Raw genomic sequence first — 16,411 nt, forward strand, 5'->3', positions numbered from 1 at the left:
GACCTGCTTCTACAGAATTTACCTGACCGTGGAAGGGAAAAGGTGAGGGTTGCTTTCCCAATCTGTGGTTATCTCTTGGGGTGAGGCGAGTATGAGGATGATGAGGCATGTACCCACTGGAGCGGCGGGTTCCTTGATGCGGATATCGCGGTCGTTACGCGGGTGAGAAGGACGATAACGAATGGCACTGCCGCTATAGCATCGGTCTGCGTACAGGTACACCGCTCTGGCATCTCGAGGGACATTCCCGTCTCAGAGACGATTTCGAGCCCCTAGGGGAACCTAGATTGTCTCTGGCACCGATGGCAGCGCCATCCGGTCGGTGTTCGTGACTGTTCGATGGTGTTCACAACTCAACTGTGGACCGTGAAAGTATGCAAACTTGGTGCATGGAAGTAGTTTAAAATTAAGCAGCAGGTGTTATACAAACAAGGCAGACAGTGCAAACCTTGGAACATCCCCTGGTTCCACCTGGGCAGTTGGCTACGGGCATATCACCTACTCTATCAAAACTGTCCATGCCGACCAATGTACTCCGTACAGGGTACTGCAATTCCTACGGGCGCAACCATTGTCTCACAGTCCCGTCAATAGATTAATTTTATCAAGCATTGTGCTTTCGGCAAATTTCGTGATTGGATGTTCGAATCCTTCTAAAGGTGGGGTACGTCTCTTGTTCGGCTTCCGTGCTGGTGCGCACTTCTCCAGCCACAACGTACATATGTATGTACCTATCTATAAGTAATTGTGGCACGTGGGAAAACTGTAGGCGTGCATGTTGTGGGCTAGTTAAAGGACCACTGACGCTAACTGCTAGGCCTTATATGATGGACGTACACCCAATCGGCATGAAGTCGTACATTCTAAGCTTCCACATCATCACTATAAAGACCAAAACTGGCCACATTCTCCCCCGTTGTAGTATGAAAACACACTCTTATCTAAGATTAACATGATGAAGAGCTCGGTATTGTGTGCCTTGGTAGGTATAGCCACGTTAGGTATTTGCCAGCCACTGGCCCCGGAAAACGACATCGTGTTCTCATCATCGAAGACCCCTTCAACACCTCTTCAATATTCAGGCGCCAATGCCCCATATTTTGCAGGCATGAGTCTCGTTATCACGGTTCCACATGTCCCCTAGTGCTAATATACGACTTAGGCCCAAATGTGAATGGCATTGACAGCAGGATCCCAGACCAATGCACTGTTCGCCAGGCAGCTTATGTTGTTAGACATGGGAGTAGGTATGTAGTCTATCTCACTACATTACGGGCGCGATCATGTTGACTTGAAGTCGCTAGATTCCCCGATACTGGCTCATATGAGGCCTGGGTTGCAATTTACCACAAGGTACTTTATTCTTGAATATATACCCTTGTGTTTGTTCTTCAAATGCTTACTGTTCATCTTTTGGGGCCAGATCCAAGCTGCTGCGCAACAAGATGGGTTCGAGGCGCGAGGATCGCTCAGATTTATTCCTCAATGGAAGCCAGTATTGACGAACCCTACCTTGCAGTTAGGACAGGAGTCAATGACAGGTTGGAAGGAGGTATGTACCCAAGCATTCAAGTCAATAATTAATTCGCTGACAAACTCCACTTGGACAGGCAAGTGACCTTGGCTACCAACTGCGGTCTAGATGTGAGGCATTGCTCTTTTTGGAAGTCGGAAGTCCTAGAACTGATAAGTCCCAACAGATCCCGGGTTTTATCAGGATGGCAACCCATTCTATGTGTGGGCCAACCAATACAAGTTCCCAATCAATGAATCACGAGTGGTTCAAACTGCCAGAGCATTTCTCAATGGCTACCTCTATGAGTATGCCGACAGCTACGGTACAGTAGTGAGCGTGAACTCTACTGGTTCTCCTGCTGCTATTGGTAACTCACTCGGGCCGTCGGATTCCTGTCCTGCATTTGGATCTATCTCTAGTGGAGGCGACAACGTGACAAACTGTGAGTGCCACCAAGCAAACCATGCCTCCTATTCTTAACATGAACAGCCCCCTTCCTTGATTTCCATTACCATTCCCCTAAGAACACCAGCTTACATATCTATAGGGGATGCTACGTGGCTACCCAAGGTTGTACATCGTATCAACTCCGAAATCAAAGGGAATCTTACTTTTGACGAAACTGAAGTACTATTCTTTCCTTACATGTGTGCATACGAGAGTCAGATTGAAGGCCGTCTTAGCCCATGGTGTGATGTTTTTACAGAACAGGAGCTGCGTAACTACGCATACTCGCAGGACCTGAGCTATTTTTACGGCGTTGGGCCCGGTTCAATTGGCCCTGCTAAGGTACTTTTCCTTCCATTTCTGAAAAGTTTGCTTTCTCTTCTAGAGACAGGGCCTGCGCAGGTCGGCGTTGGACCCAACGGCACGAGCTTCGAAATTCCGCGCCTTATCATGGCTTTTATGAATGACAACCAAATTGCCGAGATGACCGCTGCCATGGGAATTTTCGATTCCGAGGGACTTCTTCCCGATGACCACATACCGGCTGAGCATTTGTATAACGTGGCGCACTTCATCACTATGCGAGGCACTGTTGCTTTCGAAGTGATGGATTGCAATGTCGATAACGCTACAAATGGGCCTTACATCCGTGTACTGTTCAATGACGCTGTTTATCCTATAGTCAGCTGTCAAAATGGCCCTGGGAGGAGCTGTCCTTTGTCGGATTACCTTGCTTTGATTCACAAGAAGATTGATGAGGCGGGTGACTTTTTGGATTACTGCAACGTCACAGACACAGCCCGTCCCGAAGCCGCTACTGGAGCTACTTTCTTTCAGGATCTTTCCTTGGACTTCTTGACTTTTGTCAAGCCCTGATCTGGAACTTGCGGTGGCTGGAAATGGTCACTCAAGGCATTGGGCACGCATGGTGGCGACACCGGTAACTAAGTATTTAGTTGTTAGATCCTGCTTCCCCTCTCTTTTCCTTTCTCCTCCTGTCCGTCCAATACCGTACATAGGAATGCGAATAGTTCCTTCTTCCGCTCATTATGTAGTCGTGCGCAAACAGTAACTCTCCGAGTCTTCAAGCTTACTCCTTTTACCTACTAATTCTCTTATATCTCAAATATGAACGAGCCAAAGTTCCACTCAGGTGGAACTGATTCAATGACTAGTGTATAAGGAGTAATTATTTGACTAAAAATTGATTGACAAGGTTAGCTACCCTATGGAACAGCAAGCTTGTAGACATGATGATATGTTTGCTCCATTTTGTAGTGGGCCCAGTCGTCCGCCCGAGCCTCATCGAAGCGGCGACTCAAATAGGAAATTCCCTGGAAAAATATGTGCAATTTGTTGCCGGATCTTTCGAAAGAAGAGTGCATTCCATTCAAAATGTCAAGCACAGAGAGTAAAAGAGAAAGACAAGATTGGCCGAGACACGATTCTTTGTGGGGCGCTGGGTGCAAAGGCTGCAAACACTGCAAACACTGCAAATATCGGAGCTTTCACAAACAGTTTGCACCCTCTCTCACCGCTCTCGGCAGGATTCCTGACCGCCCAGTCAAGTCGTCAGCCGCCCAATGCGAAAGTCACGCCCGCCGTAGCCCCAGCTTTGGAATTCGCCAATCTCCTTCGTCTGTTGTCGTTGCTCAAGTAGTTCTCTAACTTCCGTTCGTACCGGGCATAATCTCGCTGGTACTTCTCCTCGTCTTTGTATTTTTCTCGACGAGGCGGATGCGGCTTTATGCCATCAAAGAAACCAGAGCCGAAACACATTTTGGTCCAAGTGTGTTTGCGTAAGGGTTGGTGATAGTGGGTTTGATCTTTGCTCGGTATAGGCGGAAGACGATGAAGGAAAATTATATTTGTGTATATCTTCAATTGTACTGGGGTGACTGATTTATATGAAATTGACCAGCACAGCCTGCTTTTGCCCGAGACTTAGCTTCGTCATAGGGGGCCAAAAAAGATGGCTGTGATACTTCGTGGTCTATCGGGCACCATCATGACGTGGGCGATGATCGTTCAGCCCTGCAGATCTCAGCGTTGAGATCTCCTATAGTCGCCTGACCTTCCTGTATTGGAAGACCCTTACAGTCTGGTTTTTCATTGCTGTTTTCATCACCCCATCCTACGAGACATCCATTCCGACTTTTAGGAAGTGAGGACCCCGGTCCCATCGAGACCCGCGTCTTATTACGACCGATAGCTCATCTTTCAAGACTTCCAACGTCTCGCTTTCGTACCCCGCGTTTTTCATCGAGATCAGCATCTTAATCGAGACTATCGACGTCTCATCGAACCCCGCGTTTATTATCGAGAACCGCGTCTTCCACAGCCAACATCTTATCCCGAGACTTCCAGCGTCTCATCCTCGAACCCCGCGTCTATCGGAGACCAGCATTTAGACGACTGTGCCAATAGGGTCCCCCTTCCTAATATTTACAAGAAAAGTTCTTTTTCTACTCCTACGTACATTCTTTGACACCTGTGTCAGAAGTAGTTGCCTACATAGTCAAGAGTCGGAAAGTCTGTTATGACCGTGAACTTGTACTTATAAACTATCTCCGCAAACTTAAAATGAGAGTATGCGAAGCCAGATAATCAAACAAGCGTTAAATACGCATAAACATGGCTTAGGTTGGCTTTACCAAAGCTCGCCCAAGAACATACACATAGGCTACTCACGGCGCCATACCGTAATCATCCGCCACACGATCAGGCCATTCATTGGGCGTTGATACCGTTATACAGAAGCTTGCTGGTAGTGCCGGACGGAGCGCTGGAGATAGACGAGATAGCAAGCTCGACAATACGGGCGCAAGCTTTATCAGAGGTCACACCCTCGAGAGCCATCAGGTAGGCGGCAGCACCAGCAACATGCGGGGCAGCCATAGAGGTTCCGGACAGGGTCTTTGAGCCACCACCAGGGTATGCGGCCGTGATGTCCTTCCCAGGAGCATAGAGGTCGACTGTAGTAATACCGTCAGTACAATTCCTCGACCACCAAGCACACTTCGCACTAAGGGAGAGGTGGAGTTCTTACCAACGGAACCGAAGTTGGTGAAGGAAGCACTTCCGTCTGAGTTGGTAGAAGCGGCAATAGTGCATACATTCGGAGCAGAAGCAGGGGAGCTGTTACTCGCATCCTGGGCTTCATTGCCGGCAGCAACAGAGAGAAAGACACCGGATCTAACGACATTGGCAGCGGCGTCATTCATAGCCCGGGAATAGGCACCACCCAGAGACATGTTCATAACAGACTTGCCAGTGGCGCCGCGAGACTTTGAATCTTTGACGGCCCAATCCATGCCAGCGATGACTTGCGAATTGGTTCCAGAACCATCGGCACCAAGGACCTTAACAGCAACGACAGAGGCCTTCTTTGCAACACCGAACTTGCTGCCCGCTGCAGTAGATGCAGTGTGGGTGCCATGGCCATTGCCGTCAGTGTCATCATTGTCAGCAGTGTTGGTGCCCCACTCAGCGCGGCCCCCAAAGTCCGCATGCCCAATGTCAATGCCGGTGTCGACGCCATAGATCACGATGCCCTCACCAGCAGTAGAGTCATACACATAGTCGGTAGCACCGGACTTCTTGCTAGAGATGCGAGAGAGACCCCATGAAGGAGCATTGCGCTGAACCACGTTGGCGGTCGCGTTCACAACCATGTCTGGTTCAACGTACTTGACCTATATTTGCACTGCGGGTCAGATTTCAACACGCTCTTGAGGAATCAACGTGGGTAATGGAAGGCCATACCGTCGGGTCACTAGCAATGTCTTTGACGGTACGATCATCGAAGCTAGCGCTGTATCCTTTCATGCCATTGATGTCGAAATGCTTCCCTGGTCCAGACTCGCCACCCTTGAGACTCCTGGTACGAGCATGAACATTTGCAGCCCAGTTACGGTGGGTTTCAAACTGCGCGGTGCTAACACCATCATTCATGACGACAATGTAGGAGCTAGGAACGACCTCGTCGCCGTCATTGGCGGTAAGGAGCTTACCGGCATTAACGACTGCCAGAGTCGCAAGGGACGTCGAGAGGAGCTTTAGGAAACCCATGTTTGTGGTTAGAAATGATATAAAGATGAAGATGGAGATGATGAAACTCAGGAAGATGCTGATGAGAATCCTCGACTCGGGAGCAAAGAGTCCCTTTTATAACATACTGAGAGATGGAGAAGAGGCCCATCGCCGCCGGCCTTCCGGGCTCGTCTTCATCTCCATCTTCAGGCCTTGGTGAGGAGACATGCCGGACCTTGACGGAGAATGAGTAGGTTGAACGGAGCAAACCATCGCTTTAGGCAACGATCTTTCCTCGCTCAGTTAACCTAACACAATGCCAAGATGCCCGGCAATCTACGATTGTAACACTCTGATAACCAGCGGTGGACGAATGGCGAAACAAACCTATGGTCTAGCAAGCCCAGGTGATCAGCATATGGGGTAAGTCCGGGGGGTTGCACTGCTTTGGGTTTATCTAGCTGTTTAAAGACGCTTAGTATGCGCACAGGGAAGTTTAATGGAGAAGCTGTGAGTGCAAAACTTGGCGTCCAACCTTTAGATTAATTGCGACTCTTTGCCCGTCGGGAGTCCGATGGATGATTTAGGCCTAACTGGGAAGCCTCTGCAAGAAGGCACATGTTCCATGCAGGATATTCAGTAATTCGGGGCTTTGATAACATAGTAGGCGTTGCCAAGGTGCGGAAGTACCTAGTCCCTTGTAGTCTTTGCGATAACAACAACGGAGTGGGTCTCGGAGACCGAAGACAGGGTTGGGTTTTTGGACGTTGCAGCTAACGATGATAACCACGACTGTTCAATTCTCTTCTTGGCTGCGCAGGTTCTCCACGATGTGTTTTAATGGTGGAAAGTGACGCGATGAAAAGGATATGACCCGTCTGCATCTTCAGGCTGATTCGATCACGCGACGCACGCCCTGAATATAAGGCCAAAATTGTTGATTTTGGGTTGGCGACGCGGCTCGACAGTAATACAAAAGCGAAAGAGGGGACGACAGGAAGTAGAATTCATACCATACAGCCGAATCACTATCGTGGTCTGGAGGTGATTGTTGGTGGTTGGGGTTTTAGCCCTGATACATGGTATTTGATGATGACGATTGAACTCTCTAAAAGAACAAAGACGAAACATACATAAGGCCCTGAAAAACCATCCGGAAGGAATTTGCATAAATCGACCGCATACCTAGGTAGCCAGTCAGACGTGACATGTGCCTGACATGTGCCTACACGGTTTTACCCCAAAGAATGCATCAGCTGAACATGTCCTGAACCTTCCAAGGTCCTCGCTGGCGGGCTGGCTTAGATCCTCTATTGCTGCATGGTCCATCACGTCACGTCAGGAAATGATTTATTTTTAGCTCCTCCTACTTAGGACATTTGGGGGGCCGGCAGTTGGCTGTCTCGCTAATAAACTCAGTGAAAGACGGTTGTTGCTTTTCGGTCTCCGACGCCATGGGAATAGAACGAATGATCTTGAAATCAAGAAAAAAATTGCTGTAATTTTGTAGTAGCGTAGTCTTTCACTTTAGCGCCCGTTCCAACGAGGGTAAAATGCCAATCATTAGTATTTGTTGATACAATAGTCCCCCACGCCAAGACTAGTGCTCGAATTGAATTTGGAGACATCTACAACATAGATAGTAATGTAAGAGGCCAAATTCCAAAAATATCTAGGCGCTTAGCTAAAAACGACACTGACATCGCCTTATCCCCTCGGTAGCCCACGATATCTTACAGGGTCGCGCGACCGCACTGATCCCCTCAGCTGACATGGAGGATATGATTAGACTGCAAGTCCAACCTTAGCTCGCCAAGTGAGATGTATCTTGACAAAAAACGAAGTCATCGCTACATTATCCCCGTTTTTTATTTGCCTTCGGGTTACACAGGAAATCTGTGCATATTTGGGCATCTTCCGACAGTTTCATAATCTTTCAGCAGTCCATCTATTATGGACAATGCCTTCAAACGATATATACATTGTATATAGCTCTTACATCGCATGATTCGTACGATATAGTGACAAGAAGAGAGCAACCCCTCAGTCGCTATCAGTAGGCAAGCCAGGAATGCGGCCATTGCGGAACAGATCGATGAAGATCTGGTGGTCTCGGCGAGTCTGCGCGCTGTACTCATGGGCAAATTCGATGAGGAAGTCTGCAAAGCGGGACTCATCAGCCGAGATACTAGCATCAATGGCTTGCTCGGGTGAGAAAGGCACGAGCCCCGAGTGAAGTTCATCATCATCCCCAGCGGCGTGCATCATAGCGGTGGCCCGCCCAAGATCAGCAGCCACTGTGGCCATCTTCTCCACGTCGTTGATTTCGGACCAGTCCAGGTCCGCGGCGTAGGGAGAGACCTCCGCAACCAGGTGGCCCACACCATCGATCTCGGTCCAGCCGAGCCGAGAGTCGGCGTGCGCCTGCAGAGCACGCTGCGAGATGACAGTCCGGTGGCCCTCATGGTGGAAGTAGGCGGCGGCGGCGGCGTTCTCGACGTGTCGCGAGACCGCGGCCGCAGCGGACTGTTTCATGTAGATCACCACGTCGTTCTCGAGAGCCTGGCTCGTGCCTTCAAGCAGAAGGTTGTAGGACGGGAGACCTGCAGAGCCAATACCTACACCACGACGGCCCACGATATCCTTGATGCGGTACTGACCAGGAGAGTTGTGCCACGACTCGGGAAGTGTCTCGAGATAGCGGTTGTAGGCCTTCACGACCTTGTCGTGTGTGGCAGAGTCCAGCTGAATTGCGCCACCACCGTGAGTGAACCGCCGCTCCGAATTGTGGATTTCCGTCATCCCGTTAAGCAACCCAATTCGTGTTTGTGCGCGGGCAGAGTGCAGGACCTCTAGCAATGGACCCTGAGCGGTATCCAGGGTGAAGCGCGGTGCCGTATCGTCTTGGCCTTTGTGGGTAGCTAGGGTATGGATGCGTTCACGGTACGCTTCGGCGTATGCCGTCACGAGCTTCGTGATCTGCTTGTCGCTGAGAGCTTTGGCGTATCCAATAAGAGCGATGGAGGCGGAGAAGCGCATTATGTCCCACGTGAAGGGGCCCACATAGGCCTCATCGAAATCATTGACGTTAAAGATCAAACTGCCCTGTGAGTCCATATAGCTGCCGAAGTTCTCTGCATGTAGATCACCGTGAATCCAAATTTTCTTGGTTTTGTCGTCCAAGAAAGGTCCATTCTGCTCCCCGAGCTCGACATCGTGGTAGAAGAGACAAGCTGATCCACGATAGAAAGCAAAAGCCGAGGCTGCCATCTTGCGGAACTTGCCCTGGAAAGCAGCAGGGTCGTTGGCGAGGAGGTCTCCAAACGCCGTGTTGAAGATGTTGAGGATTTCCTCGCCACGCTTCTCGATACTTGTCTGATTAACAGTCATTGTGAGGTAGGTATGTAGGAAATAATATTTGGTAGTTTCCTTTGCTTTTACAAAAGAAGAGGGGGGTTATTTGAACCTTTGGGGTTCAGGAGGAGCCAAGAAAGTGTTTTGAGGCAGTGCAAATCTCCGAGTCTGTCTCATTTCCCTAGCTAACCGTGCCAAGCATCCCCTGTCCGGTGTTGCTAGGCTTGGCTCAAAGTATACGTAGGTCCAAAACCGAGAGCCTGTCTGTCTCTCCCGTCGCCAAGAGTGCTTGAATGAATGCCTGTATGAGAAAGTTTATTGTAGTTCTTATGGATATTTACTATCGCCGCTCGCTGAAGCTAAAGAATCCAAATCCTATTCCTGCTTTGTGAGGTCATTCTTGGCATTGGGATCCTACAGTGGATCACTCGAATGCTATGGGAGTGGATTTTTCGTTGCTTTTGGAGTTTATTATCATGAACATTATACATGAATAAACAAAGATAGAAAACCGCTGGAAATGTCAGACGACTATGGAATAAATAGCTATAAATCTTCTAGGTTCAAGGATTATTGGCACTGACTATGTTAAAGGATATCGAGCATTGTATGTACATATTGTCTGTTGTACGGCACCTAGTGAGGTACCTGTCAAATTGTGGGTCCGACCCACATCAACCTCCACTCGTCAACTGTATTTTGCAGGGGTAAACGTTATTGCCACACAGAGCTAGCCCCTTTGGGGAAGGTCTCCCTTGGCATTTCCCGAAGAGTTTCCAAGGTTCCTACCTATGTTGTAGGTACCTAGGTATACTCCGTAGTATCACTGAGGAAATAGCACAGCCCTTGAATGCCCGACTATGGGATTTCCGTGGCCGACGCTTATAAGGAGCCCTGCAGACACCTGACCCGCTACTACTAGTTAGAGCTATCCAACAATTGGCAGATTAGGCGATTTTGAAGTAGTCGATGGTGGAAGTATCATGTGGCTGAGGTGGATCGAAGGCTATGTGCTTTCTTGTGGGAATACCATAGAAAATGGCAGCTCCAAGGTCACATTGAAAACCGACTGCCAAGAGACCTTACCTACCTGGGCTAGCCCTGCAGTCTGTGCCAACAGGGAATCCGGCTGTGCTAACCGGGTTTATTTTGTAGGTGCATAAAAATACTTAAGACACCAGGTGATGGATAATAGGTACAACTATAGTCTATGTGACTAGAAACAAACATATGTGCTCTGTACCATGTGCGACCCTATTCATGGTCAAAAGGAATGCTCCCCAGGCTTGTAGTGCTGGATCTGGTTATACCTTGGAAGATTATGTGCTTTGCGGGGTCATTATCTGACATAAGCTCAACATCCTGCCCACGGTGCCCAGGTGCCCAGGTGCCCAGGTGGGCCGCCTGATCATATCTCACCATCAAGCGGAGATGGAGCTTTGTTATCCTTGTCGCCTTCCAGGTTGGTACCTACCTAGGTACGTAGGCTCCTTTTCTCTTCTGCGGAGAACATTTATTTCCCGACTGCTGGCATAACATGCTCTATCTAGGAGGAGATCTCATGAGAATATGACATTAGTGAAAAAGAAATGGAGAAGTGGTGAGACTACAGTACGTAGGCTCAGGAAAGCAGATGGGAGAGAGTTGTATTGGGAGGAAAGGGAAGCGATCTCCCACAACTATCTAACTACCCAAGGGGTGGAGACCTAGACCTAGATATGGGATTTCTACCACAACACACCCCCGTAGGGCTCACCCCGAAGCAGAAACCATGACCAGCACTATCAATTTCATATTTCCGGCTGTCATAGTGAAAACTGCTGTTTTTGTCGGTTTTTAAATCCTTGTTTTCACCTGTCTTTTGTTGCTTTTCAATGCTTTTTCTCACTCTGCATCATGTAATCCCGCATTTTCTCGAATTGTTCTCTTCCCAGCGGCTTCGCCAGTGTATCTGCGATATTCTCCGCGCTTGTGATCAATGTGAGGGAGATAATGCCAGTTCGGACTGCGTGTCTAACGAAGTGATACCTTACATCCAGCCACTTCGTTGCTTTCGCGAAGTTATCCTTTTTTAAAATTGTTATGCGCGTTATCACTGTCAGTGTAGATAGTGATAGGGAGTTCTTGTTGAATGCCCATTTGTATCATGATCTTGTGAAGCCATATGGCTTCGCGAACTGCACCATCTAGTGTGACGTACTCAGCTGAAGTGCTGCTTCTAGCGACGATTTCTTCTTTCCTGGAATTCCAACTGATTGGAGACCCCGCATAGAAGAAAATATAAGCTTCTGTGCTTTTGCCGTCTTCACAGTCTTGGTATGAAGCGTCGACGTAGCCGACTAGACCGTCGCTTCCATTTTTGCTTCCATTTTTGCCAAGTAATATCCCGAGATTCATCGTCCATTTCAGGTATCGAATCAGTTGTTTCAATGCATCAATGTCTTCTCGGGAAGTACTACTAGCGAATCGTTCGTCGAGACCTGGAGATCTTGCTTTAATAGCCAATGCGCGCTCTCTATACGGCAAGTAGCGATTTCGTTAAGATGGAGGTATTGTTCAGTGTAGCAATGAAGGAAGCGTTCTGGGCAGTCATCGAGCCACTCCTTTTGTATGTAATTGAGTAACGGGGTAAACAGGGGATCGGCGTATCGCTCTTTAAAATTGCTCCATTGCTGGTCCTTCTCTTCAAGTGTAGTGGCGTATCCAACCAGGTTCCACCGGTGGAGCATTTTCTTCCACCCCTTTTCAGCTTTTTGGCGGTCTTCTTGGCCTTAGGCGGGCATAAGGCGGCGGCTAATTCCAGTAGTGTCTCGACGGGATTGTGCAACGTGATCAGTGTTGTGGTAGAGACCCCACATGTGGGTCTAGGTCCTCACCCTCAGACTAGATAGTTGTAGTGGAAGCTCGCTTCCTCTCTTCCCAATACAACTCTCTCCTTTCTGCTTTCTGAGCCTACAACCTGTAGTCTCACCAATCAGCAAGAAGCGGACGGGCTTTGTACGCGGGCGTGCAAGGCCAAGAGATTCGTAGGCTTCGGCAAGACAGGTAAGCATCACCTAGCAATTGCAATAAGGTATTAGTATCAGGTGTATTAGGAGCATCAGGTGAATTAGGATCAGATGTATATTTACCTCGTATGAATCGTCCCTTTCATCTCGCATAAAAGCAAAACCGAGGTGGAAGGTCGATCCAGTAGCAGCAAACCTCACACATGGCTGATCCAGTGCACACCATTCTGCGACGGTGGTGGAATTGGCGGTGATCGTTGTTTCTTAGTGGACCACATCACAGGGAGAGGAGGGAAAGAAGGGAAGGAGAGAGAGCTATCAAACATGTAGGTCCTATCACATTTTGATGCCTCAGGCATCCAACATGTATGCATGTCAACAATTTCTCGTCCGTTAACATAAATAGCCAAACGTCCCTTCAGCAGAGGCTAGTATTTGATTGAGGGGCATAGGAGGAATTGACAAGAATTTACACTGGAAGGGAATGTTGACATGCATACATGCGATGCGTGCAGGGTAGGCGTTTGTTTCTGTGCAGACTGAGCATTTGCCTACCTACCTGGGGAGTTTGTCGGGTTTTTAATTCTAGGAGGCTTCATTTACAGCCTCCTTTTCATAGATCCATATCACATATTTCTTCTTCATCCCCCTGGTAGCATGTAACCTCAAGAGGTAACCATGTAAAGATACCGTGCAAATATACCATTGGGAGAGAGGCATATGAATATCGATGGATAGATACCACGGTTGTTGACGCAGTAGTCGAGTTTTGCTCATGAGATTTTACGTTGTCCAGATAATGTTAGAAGTCAGCTCATCTGTTTATATCGTAAAGGTAATAGCAGCTCTAGACGAATTTTGAAAGACGATCGATAGGAAGCCCAACAAGTTATGGACAACTTGAACAAGAAGATGGCCTGGACACGCATGTTTCTTTAATATAGTGGTGAAGTCATAGGGACCTTCAATAAATACTGGGTCCCATCGCTACGTCCATTCCAACGTCGTTGATTCCCACCAGCCACCTCTCCGAAAGTGCACCAATAAATTGACGGTTTCCCCACAAGTCGATAATCGCACCGTTTTTCATCACCTGGTGTTCTTATCTTTTTATATGTCATTATTTCCTGCACAAGAACTCCAAGTCGTTGTGTTTACAACATGTATATTCCCGCCTGGAGTTTGCCTTACAGAAAACCAAGCCTTGTCTACTGGGCCAAAAGAAAATGCCCGCAACTATTTCACCTCTAGCACAGCCCGGCGAGTGCTGTTGTCTGAACTATTCATCGGATCTTGGCATTCATAGAGTCTACGTAAGTCGAGTCGATTATCAAGGCAGCAAGATTTAAAAGATCGGTATCGATGCAAGTTGCTGACAGGCCAAGAGACCCACCCGTCGACCGTGGGGTATTCCCATCACATTATCGAGTCAGAATCAACTTGATACTTTTTCATCGGAGTGGCCATCGAGTATTTCGGCCCATGGATCCGTTTGATGGTTGGTGGATTGATGGTTATGTTCCTATGTCGGTGGCTTTTTCTAGTGTACTCGTATGCATCCACTTGGCAACGTCTTATCTCCGGTGGCTTAGCCATTGGCGCTGACAATTCTTGTTCTCGATCATGGTTGTATGTCGCCTATTTTTACTAATGCTCATAATTTGGGTGCAGTGAGACAATGAGCCCGACCTCAGGTTTTGCATACATATGTAGAATAATTACGCATATAAGACAGCAGGCTCTTGCATGTCTTACAGTAATCATCAACACGTGAAGAGAAGATATACCGCCTGGAATGAAGAAACCAACCCTGTTCACCTTTTTCACTGTGTTAACCATACCACTAATCCCTGCGTTAGCTATACCATGTGAGTATGGAATAGGATTTCGAACATTGCTATGTGGATAGTATACTAACTGTTTCGTTCAGTTGAAGCAAGCACATTTCGCCTTGTTAATCCTTCCATTCTCCCTCGACTAGACGGCGGCCTCCGGCCATCTACCTTTGATATCACCACAGATATTGACAGGTCTGAGCTGGTATTAAGATTTGTTCTCGAAACCAACGACGACCTCATATCAGAACACGCTTATATCCACAATTTAGATGCCAATGGACGAAGCGTAGGTGAGGGAGCCATAAGTTCTGGGCTATATTTGACCAAAGGATCAGTATGGATACAAGAAGCACCTGGCCGACAATGGGAAAATGTTGGATGGGCCAGGCTTGCTGTAACTCAAGAGAATGAGGTTGTTTCATTGGACGGTACATTCACAGTTTTGTCCTCGCAGTATGGGATTCTGCAGGATCCACAGGAGAATGGACCCGCGGAAATTATAGCCCGCAAACGCGACTCGGATTTTCCAACTGGAAACTGGATGGCATCGAATTCGATCTGTGCAACCACACCGGAAGATGGTCTGAACAAGCGACAGCTCGAATGGAATGCATGGGGCGACAACCTAGCAGATAACATCGGGGATACCTATGGATGTCCACAAACGAGACGAATTGCGTACATCGGTATTGCGACTGACTGTACTTACACCGCAAGCTTCAATTCTTCGGACTCTGCCCAACGGCATATCCTGAATATGGTCAATACCGCATCCGTTGTCTTTGAGAATAGCTTCAATATCTCGCTCAGCATCCAAAATTTGACCATGAGCAATGCTGAGTGCCCGACCAGCGTCTCGGCTTCGACAGACTGGAATACCCCGTGTTCGGTGGGAGATTTGAACACCCGCCTTGAAACCTTCTCTTCGTGGAGAAGCTCAATCAATGACAACAATGCCTATTGGACTCTTTTGACTGGATGCTCGGTGGAAGCAGGCCAGGTTGGCGTTTCCTGGATTGGGGCACTATGCAATTCTGGCTCTAGCTATGGCGCATCGAGTGCCAATGTGGTAGCTCGAACACAATCGGAGTGGCAGGTATTTGCGTACGTTTTCCACCCTATGAATTCCACGCCCTATATCACACACAAGGCTGACACACAAAGTCATGAGTCAGCCCATACGTTCGGCGCCGTCCACGATTGTAACTCCGAGTCATGTGGAATAGAGTCATCGTCATCTCGGTGTTGCCCAATGTCTTCTAACACATGTGATGCTGGCGAACAGTATATTATGAACCCGGTATCTAGGTCGGGCATGACCCGTTTCTCTCCCTGCACTATCGGAAATGTCTGCTCACGGATAGGCTCTGGCCAAGTTGACGCGCGCTGCTTGGTGGAGTCTCGCAATGGAAATGGCACTGGTCGCGCGGGCCAGTGTGGCAATGGTATTCTCGAGACTGGGGAGGCATGCGACTGCGGGAATGGGTCTTGTGACGAACGGGATACGAGATGTTGCGACTCTGTGACGTGTCAATGGAGGGGAGGAGACGGGTGCAGTAGGTCGGACACCGGAACAGGCACTGGACAAGGGCGAGGAAGCAATGGAAATAGCCGATCAGACGGTGACCCGGCGGCGTGGATACATGATCATTTGCCACTAGTTATTGGACTTGCTGCCGGGATTGGGGGAGGTTTGTTACTGCTGGTGTTTGGGTGCATAATCTGTTCTTGCAGACGTGGTCGTCCAACGAAAGTTGCAACTTCAAAGCCAATAGTAGCTAATTAAAGGATATCTACATTGATTATGATTATGTTCTTCTAAGATAGCAGTTGTATCTCAGAAGGGATTTTCTCTGTGTAAGACGCTTTACAAGATCTTTGCCACGATCAATTCCTTTAAGGTTATAGCCCGATGGATGCTTTATATATCATGAGATTTCAAGATCCAATTAACGCCGAACCGGGAGTATTACTCGATCCATCTATAAAGAACTTCTGCAATGGCAAAGGTCACTCTTCCATTTATCCGGTAATTTTAGGCTTTACATCATATGCCCAGCGCGGTACGGGCTGTTTTCAACCCGATGAATATCAGCGGGCCGGGTAAACCACTTCTTCAAACCGAAGTAAACTGTTTGACGCGCGCGTACGGTTGGTACAGCCCTTGGCATTTCCACAGCGCAGACTTCCGCCCTCGCCCTCCCAATGTCTCGGAC

General features: G+C 48.4%; 5 protein-coding genes across 5 annotated transcripts; 2 read left to right on the forward strand and 3 right to left on the reverse strand.

Moving 5' to 3' along the window:
* Positions 1 to 1,534: 1,534 nt before the first annotated feature.
* N7525_007960 (uncharacterized protein) lies at positions 1,535 to 2,839 on the forward strand (the record flags this gene model as incomplete). The annotated part of the gene is made up of 4 exons (XM_002568384.2): positions 1,535 to 1,552; positions 1,611 to 1,644; positions 1,701 to 1,958; positions 2,064 to 2,839. 4 exons carry the CDS (start codon positions 1,535 to 1,537, stop codon positions 2,837 to 2,839), a joined length of 1,086 nt encoding a protein of 361 aa, XP_002568430.2.
* Positions 2,840 to 3,535: 696 nt separating this feature from the next.
* On the reverse strand, positions 3,536 to 3,742 carry N7525_007961 (uncharacterized protein; the record flags this gene model as incomplete). The annotated part of the gene is made up of 1 exon (XM_002568385.2): positions 3,536 to 3,742. One exon carries the CDS (start codon positions 3,740 to 3,742, stop codon positions 3,536 to 3,538), a length of 207 nt encoding a protein of 68 aa, XP_002568431.2.
* A 951-nt stretch (positions 3,743 to 4,693) lies between these two features.
* Positions 4,694 to 6,034, reverse strand: N7525_007962 (S8 family peptidase; the record flags this gene model as incomplete). The annotated part of the gene is made up of 3 exons (XM_002568386.1): positions 4,694 to 4,938; positions 5,013 to 5,658; positions 5,729 to 6,034. 3 exons carry the CDS (start codon positions 6,032 to 6,034, stop codon positions 4,694 to 4,696), a joined length of 1,197 nt encoding a protein of 398 aa, XP_002568432.1.
* Positions 6,035 to 8,038: 2,004 nt separating this feature from the next.
* On the reverse strand, positions 8,039 to 9,385 carry N7525_007963 (DUF2252 domain-containing protein; the record flags this gene model as incomplete). Its single annotated transcript, XM_002568388.2, has 1 exon — positions 8,039 to 9,385. The coding sequence occupies one exon, from the start codon at positions 9,383 to 9,385 to the stop codon at positions 8,039 to 8,041; it is 1,347 nt and encodes a 448-aa protein (XP_002568434.2).
* A 4,749-nt stretch (positions 9,386 to 14,134) lies between these two features.
* Positions 14,135 to 15,721, forward strand: N7525_007964 (uncharacterized protein; the record flags this gene model as incomplete). Its single annotated transcript, XM_061214257.1, has 3 exons — positions 14,135 to 14,225; positions 14,288 to 15,495; positions 15,560 to 15,721. Coding segments are annotated over 3 exons (1,461 nt in total), but the record flags the coding sequence as incomplete, so codon positions are not given.
* Between the last annotated feature and the right edge of the window lie 690 nt (positions 15,722 to 16,411).

The sequence above is a fragment of the Penicillium rubens genome (assembly GCF_028828025.1).
Source record: "Penicillium rubens strain IBT 27055 chromosome Unknown utg000003l_segment0_segment0, whole genome shotgun sequence".
Lineage (NCBI taxonomy): Eukaryota > Fungi > Ascomycota > Eurotiomycetes > Eurotiales > Aspergillaceae > Penicillium > Penicillium rubens.